Genomic DNA, 7,592 nt, shown 5'->3' on the forward strand with positions numbered 1-7,592 from the left:
TGGGCGGGCTGGAAGTCTCTTGAGCAAGGGGGCCGACACCCAAGGCTCGAACCAACTACACTGCATATCCACGTGGATGGATGGATTTTATTTCGCCCGGGGGGACACACCCCAGAGGGCCTTTGCGCTAAGCTATTTTCGTTTCGTACGGTTCTTCCATAATCACCCGAAGCCCCACAATTTCACTTTACTGATTGGTCCAATCTGATGTATATGCAGTGACAGGCCTGCTTGAAGGCCAATTTCTCCAAGTGTTCAGCATCCTATCCTCAGCAGCTGAAGCACGGTCTGCCAAAATGAGACTGTATGATGTTAGTAGGATTCAATCTGAATAGTTAGTGTGCCTGAGGCTTCTGGTCCATGTCAAGCCTCCCCGTTGCAATGGCAAATTTTGATCGTCGCCCGTACTGCCCGCATGTCTGGCGCCCATTTGTCACCGTCAGACGCCGCCTTTCCTCCAGGAAGTATGATAGGTTTCCCATCTTTGTCTGTGAGCATCGCAACATGCCTTCCCGTTGCGCGGTCCATTTTGCGCAGCGGAATAGGAAGTGTTCCACTGTCTCTGATGCTAGCCCGCATTCGCAAGTGTCCAATTCCGTCGTTCCTATCTTGCACAGAAAGCTGTTAAGTCTCACCATTCCGGTGCGGAGCTGTGATAGTACGTCTGCTTCCTTCCTCTTCAGCGGGTCATATAGAGTACGGGTATGCTTGCCTGGCAGTGCCGTATCTATCTGCTTCGAGTATTTCCCGACTCTTTCTGGTAGTGTTCTTGTTTGCCGCTGCTTGGTTATCGCTAGTCTTATTCTTGTGGATCTTGCTAGATGCGGTGGCACATCTGGTCTGCATTCTCCTTCTGTGGCCTTCCGGGCTGCTGCTTTGGCTTTTGGTCCCAGCGCGAAATCCTCTTCTCCTGCTGGAACCCACAACATCCGGAGAGAGTGGCCCTCGTCTTCGAGACGCTTGATATGGTCGTATATTTGCCGTATGATCTGTTGGCCGGATTGTTGTCGTGGCCGCCGTATGGCTTCTAGTGCGGAGCGGCTGCTCGTCATGACAGTCATATCCCGCCGGGAGAGTCCAGACGGCATACATCTCAATACCATCTCTATAGCTCCCAGCTCGGCGATGTATAGGTTCAGCTCCTCCGTCAACCCGAGAGTGATGGAGTAGCTGGCCACTACCTCGTCATCGTTGTTGATCGCCGTATCTCGTACGACGCCTCCCATGCCTACCATGCCCCTTCTCTGCGAGGAGCAGGTGGCAATGACTATACCATCCACCCTCTTTGCTTCTTCCACCGCTCTCTCCCGGTCACGGTCGCACGACACCGGGATACGGTCTCTCCATGGCGGTAACGCGTACTCCCGAATGATCTCCATTCGTTCAGTGGCTGTTTCCCCTTGTACTTGAGCAATCCTCTGCATCGGCGATACGAATCGGCGACACACTTTCACTTTCAGTGTCGCCAACGGGTGTGTCCTGGGAAGGGTCCGGAGGTTGATCCAAAACCTTGTTGCCGCTTGCGCATGCCGTTCTTGCACCGATTGGATGCTAGCTTCGGCCTCTGCCACCGCCGTTGCGACGGTCCGGAAAGCTCCCGTGATCGCCTGTGCTCCGACCATCTGTGCCTTGTCCAGCCAAGCAGCTTCTCTAATGCCACATGAGTGCGCCCACACGCTGGACGCATAGTCCATGGTGGGAGCTACTGTTGCTACGAACAGTTGTCTCGCCGTCCGCGGTGACAGCATTTTCAGTCTTCTCAAACACATAGCAGCCGAGAGCCCCTTTGCGGCAGCTCTAGCTATGTGTTCCTTGTACCGCAGTTTCGCGTCCATGACCACTCCCAGGATCTTGGCGCTCGCCTTGGGCTTGACTGCTTCCCCTTTGATCATGAACGGTGTGTCGCTAGTACTCGCGGCGTTTCGCGTGAAATGCACGATGGCCGTTTTGTCTCCTTCGAACGTCGCGCCGCTCCGACTTTCCCAGCCCAGTGCTTCGTCTATAATTGATTGGATGCCGGCTCGGTTCTCCTCTGCTGTTGGTCCCACTACCCAGGCCGAGTAGTCGTCCACGAATGCCATCGAACCACCTCTTGCGTTGATTCTTCTCTGCACCAGATCTGCATTAAAGAACAGGAACAACACCGGCGACAGCGGTGACCCTTGCGGGAGACCTGCCTGTGGCAACTCCCGTAGTTGTGACGTGTGCCCATTTACCATCACAGCGGCCGTTCGCCCAGAGCAGAAGGCATCAATCCATCTCACCAGTCCACCAGGTATGCCTCTCGCCTTCAGCCTCTCTAGTAGTCACTCTTTGAACACTCCGTTGTAGGCGCCTTTGACGTCGAAACTGATCAGACTGAGCACCCTGCCAGCCCTCCATGCCTTGTAGATCAGCTCCTGCAGCAGTATCAGTGCTTGTTCAGCTGACCTTCGCTTCCTTGCCCCGAAGTGGTTTGCGGGTAGCAGTCCATAGCTCTCCACTACATAGGATATCCGCTCTGCAACGACTGCCTCGAGTATCTTGCCCAGTGTTGACAGCAGCGATATCGGTCTCCATGCCTTGGCCACTGTGTAGTCTTCCTTGTCTGCTTTCTTTAGCGGGATGATCTTCGCACTCCTCCATTGGTGGGGTACCACACCATCCCTGAGGGATGAGTCGAAGAGGTGCAAGACACGGTATCTAACCACTGGCCAAAGCTGTTTCCACACCATTGCTGGCAGACCATCCTCTCCAGGCGCTTTCCAAGGTTTCGCTGCTAGCACTTTTTCAACTTCCTCCATGGTGAGGTCTGGCATGTGCACTTCCGTCCGTTGCGGTCGGTCGCCTTCATCTTCAATCCTGGCCGGCAACGGCGGGAAGAACGTGCTGAGCAGCTCCTCTGCCTGCTCCACCCTATCTACCGTGGTGGAGCCGTCTTGTCTCTTCAAAGGGGGCACTCTGTCGTCCATAGCGCTATTCCGGGTTTCAAGTACGTAGCCGCCTTCCATATGTTGACATCTTCTGCCAGGAATTCGTCCCAGTGCAGTTTCTTCTGTTTCCGATGGCATCATGGTACTCCTTGGATGCTTCCTTGGCCCGTCTTCCAGGTCGGGCCTCACCTGGCCTGCTCGCCGCTGTGCCCTAGCCTGATTCCGCCAAACGTGTACACCCGCCGAAGTCTTGTCAAATCCTTCGTCCACCAACACTTCGCGTACGGTACTGGTGTGTGCGGGGCGTCAGCTCGTGGATCGCTCGAGGATGACCCTCATTAACTGGTCTGTCTGTTCCTGCACGCCGACAGTCCAGGGAAGCTCTTGGAGATTGTCCTCCACCTTGGTTCTGATTGCTGTCCATGGTGCATTCTTGAACAACAGTCTTTCCGTGACAATCCGATCAGGCATCGCGAGATCGAACGTCGTTTGGATCGCCCGGTGGTCCGATCCGTGTTCTGTCGGGTGTATGGAGCACGTCACCATTCGTCTGCCACTCCGCCGTCGCCAGCACAGGTCGATTGTGCTTTCCTTGTCGGGGCCTTGCCATGTCTTTGTGCCTCTCGGGAGGAGGCTGCAAAGACCGTGTTCGTTCATGAGGTCGATGATCGGTTCGGCCTCGCTTTGCCTTGCCAATGGCACGTCGTCTCCTCCCCATAGCCGGTCGTGCTGGTTAAAATCTCCTGCCAGTAAGACGTCCACCACCATCCCTGTCCTGCTCCTGAGGTCGAGGATCACCTGGTGCAGGGTATGGCATGTGTGTCGAAGAGTCTGAGGCTTGCCCCCCGGCACGTACACTGACACGACCAACACTATTCGGTCCGGAAGTCGTATGGTTGCTGCTGTCAAGTCCGGGGACTGTACTGGTACTTGCTCGGCCTCCAATTCCTATTCACCCACAACATGCTTCGGATTGGCCATCTGCCATCTCTCCAAATTGTGGGGACCATTTTGGTCCATTTGGGGTGTCCCATGGGGACTGTGAGTAGTTTGCCGTCAATTTTCCGTGCCTGTGGTTCTTGGATCGCTATAAATGCAAAATCTTGGAGTCGCGTATCGTTCATTAGGCTCTCGTGTACCGTGTCCTGTTTTCTTACATTAAGTTGAATTACCTGGAATATCCTACTCATGCCGAGTAGGGTAGAGTTTCGGGCAGCTTCGACTGAACGACTCGTGCGGTCCACCACAGGGTACGCACTTGGGTACCTGCGTCTGGCACTCACGATGATGGTGGCCTTCGGCAGCGCACCTCGCACATACCCGATTCTTGCTGCACGAGAAGGCCTTGTGGCCAAGCTCCTGGCAGTTGTAGCATTGTATCGGTCCGGTTCTCCGCTCGAACATGCTGGTATAAGCCGATTCACCGGCTGCAAGGAAGTAGCGTTCCTGTAAGAGTCTCCTGGCATCGCTGTTTTTGGTGAGGTATACCACCATGGATCCATATGCCTTTGCGTTATCCTTGCGACTCAACCAGGCCATCTTGGCAATCTGGACTTCATTCTCTTGGCCCAAGGCTTCCATTGCTCCAGGAAGGACCTTGCCTTCCTGGTCCAGAACGGCGGTACGGTTGATATTGTCAACTTTGACTGGATACAGTTGGTCACGAAGGACTCTCGCACCTGGAGCCTTCTTGACCTCAATAATGGTCTTGATCTTCTTCAGTTCTTCCTCGTTCCTACCGATGACCCTCAGGCGGTTGGTATTTCGTCCATCTCTGGTCACTGCAACACATCGCCAACTAGGTTGGTCGCTAGATGTTCGCATTTCCTGTTCAATGGTCCTGCGAAGCACTGCTGGTGTAGCATCTCCGATATGATCCTCGGGCACCCTAGATGTGTCTACTGTGCAGAACACCGGTTCCGGGGTTGCTGATCGAACCGTGGATGGAGTTTGAGTGGTGATACTAGCAGGCGTCATTCTGGCAGCATCTGCATATGTCTGGCTAGGCGATCTTGCTGCATGAGCATTGGTCAAGGTGTCCAGCTGTAGCCGGGTCTGCTCCAACTCGCTGCAAACCAGGGTGAGCTGCTCTCGAGCCTGTGACAATTCTTGCGCCATCTGGGCCGTGGTCCTAGTGACTTCCTCAGCCATGCGGTCGCTAAGTTTTGTAAACTCGAGCTGAAACTCTGCCTTCATTGCTTCCATTCTTTGATTGAAATCCTGTTCCAGGAGTCGTTTCAAACCCTGGATCGCCTCGGTCATGCTGCCAGCTGCCTTAGGCGTGGTTCTTTTCTTAGTTCGCGTATGACTCAGAGCTCCCTCACTGCTCTCCTCCTCCTGCCATTCCATATCGCCTTTTTGCTGCTCGGACTCCAATGCCCTTGTCGTTCTGGTCCTTTTACGCAGGGGACGATGATATCCCCCGCCCGGAACATCCGGCTCGCCTTCCATGACGACAATGACGTCTGAAGCGGGGTTCGCAACTTCAGACATCCACCAAAGGCCTGAATCTCCGCCAAGCGGCTACCGGGTATTTCAAAAGTAATAAAGAAGATAATGAGATTTCGAGAAGTGTTTCGAATCGCCACTCTAGCAATCGTATCACATCCCTTCGTGGGCTCTCAACGGGGTGCGTGCGTGAGCCTAGGCGGCGCCCAGTATCGGCTCAACGTGCGACGGCGAAGAGGGGTAGGATGGCGATGACTAAGGTGGCTGACAAGAAGTGATTTGATTGAGCCTCGTGGCATCTCGTGCATCTAACTTTGTATCTTGCTACAGACTCCGGGTTCAGCGACGTTTGGACGGCCGAGAGAATCCTCGCAATCACATACGGCAAATATAGTGGGCGGCTGTACGAACCATACAAGGCTTCGATTCTTAGCAGCTTTGTAATCTGAGAAAATGACATCGAGTGTCAGCCAGGGCGAGGCGACTCCAGAGTCCTCGATTGCTGGCTTCACAACAGCAACCACAGAATCTTCAGTTTCAGCAATGACGCCGCCAACAACCGTTAGCGGCCAGACCGTTGTCGAAAATCTCTTCGATGGGCAGTACTCCGCAGTTCCATGGCCTGGCAGCAAATACGTGATCATTGAAAAAGGCTCCGATCGGGCAATCACCCTCACAAGTGGCAGGCTTCGTCTTCAAGACGTCAATGAGGGTCGAAGCTTGAACAATCAGTGGCTCTGCGTTGAGCGCAACAATTATTTTGGGTTTTATAACGAACGTGCAAGGGTATACCTCGGTCACGACGGTAAAAAAGGAATGCGTGCCTCGGCTCCGTCGCTGGAAGAGTGGGAGTTTATGATTCCCAGGCTGCACCCTGAAGGCGGTTATCAGCTGCTGCTACCGTTCTGGTCGCATACCATGATGATCTGACGCCTTCAGAGAACAAGGATCAGCTAGTAAGATCGATGCATGGAACACTTTGTGGGTCTTCTCAAAGGTCTAACAAGTACTCGTCCACGGAATATAGTGCATCAGGGTAGTTCCAGTATTGACGGTTGTTGCTCTTTATGTATTATTATATACTATAATACAGCTTTTCAGAACAAGTCTCTAGAGACTGCCCACCATCTCTGCTTTTTTTGCGCTCTAGTCGGTGGTGGCATCAAATGAGAGGAAGGTTGAGGCCAGACCAGCTGCCTCCTCATCCTGCGCAATGTTGTTCTGGAGCTTCTGCTGCTCTGTGGCGAGCTTCTTCGGACACATCCTGGCCCTGCGCCTGCTGAGCTTCAAGCTTCAGGATGGTAGCGGTCAGCTTCAGAACCTTGTTCTTGATCTTGCCTCGCTTTTTTGAAGACTGTTAAAAAGGTTTTTTTGGAGCATTCGAATAGTATCTTACCTGGAGAGCATCGGCCTTTCTCCATCAGCTGCATCAATGGCGACGTTGAATGCGTCAGTCTCTGCGTCGTTGGCAATCTGGTTCACACTGTTGAGGAAATCCAAGTCGGACTCCTCGACGGTCGTGAGATCGTTGGGCAAGCCACCCAGCTTCTGCAGGGCCTCTTGTTGGGCATTCCCAGCCACTCCTCCACTGATTGAGAGGTCGTTGTAAGAGTGGTGCTGAAGACAGCTCGCTTGCTCAAGGGCGCGGCTGAGCAGAGGGCGACAAGGGTGAAAGTGAGGAGAGAGAACTTCATGATGAATTGTTGGGTTGTTTGGTTGGAACTTTTGGCGTTGAATGGAAGAATTAGGGTCGCGGACCGTTGAATGTAGGACGAAGAAGCAAAATGCAGCGCAGCTGACTGAGGATTAGGTTGATGGAGGATGTTGTTGAGTTGATGGAGAATGTGATTGAAGGTGGGCTTCGGGCTGCTTTTATAGTCGACGGCTATGGTGATCTCAAGGATCGAAATTCTACAGTCGCCAATGGTTTCCTAGACCAGCCCAGTCCTGAAGCTGTTGTCTTGTTTTGCCGCATTGCCCTGCGCTCCTTCATAAGCGAGTCTCGGCGACAGCTACGAGACTGGGTTGGTGAGACGAATTAACCAAGGCCCACGGGCGTCAATTGTCCCAGAGCAATGGTCATGATACTGCCAAGTGAATTGCGGGAAACGATGCTTCACTCATGACGCTCAAAGAAGACACCAAAGGGGACTGCGACGCGCCTACAACCGCGCTGTCGAGAACCGACAGGGGTTTGTTACTGAAGCTCCGAGTTTCATAGCGGCCGATCTT

At 53.6% G+C, this 7,592-nt stretch overlaps 2 protein-coding genes across 2 annotated transcripts; one reads left to right on the plus strand and one right to left on the minus strand.

Annotated features, from left to right (window-relative positions):
• Positions 1–5,680: 5,680 nt before the first annotated feature.
• Positions 5,681–6,421, plus strand: BGZ61DRAFT_470074 (uncharacterized protein). Its single transcript, XM_046248033.1, has one exon. The coding sequence runs from the start codon at positions 5,814–5,816 to the stop codon at positions 6,288–6,290; it is 477 nt and encodes a 158-aa protein (XP_046092835.1). The 5' UTR covers positions 5,681–5,813; the 3' UTR covers positions 6,291–6,421.
• An 85-nt stretch (positions 6,422–6,506) lies between these two features.
• On the minus strand, positions 6,507–7,054 carry BGZ61DRAFT_501356 (uncharacterized protein; the record flags this gene model as incomplete). The annotated part of the gene is made up of 3 exons (XM_046251697.1): positions 6,507–6,636; positions 6,757–6,995; positions 7,025–7,054. 3 exons carry the CDS (start codon positions 7,052–7,054, stop codon positions 6,507–6,509), a joined length of 399 nt encoding a protein of 132 aa, XP_046092836.1.
• Between the last annotated feature and the right edge of the window lie 538 nt (positions 7,055–7,592).

The sequence above is a fragment of the Ilyonectria robusta genome (assembly GCF_021365365.1).
Source record: "Ilyonectria robusta strain PMI_751 chromosome Unknown BGZ61scaffold_182, whole genome shotgun sequence".
Classification (NCBI taxonomy): domain Eukaryota; kingdom Fungi; phylum Ascomycota; class Sordariomycetes; order Hypocreales; family Nectriaceae; genus Ilyonectria; species Ilyonectria robusta.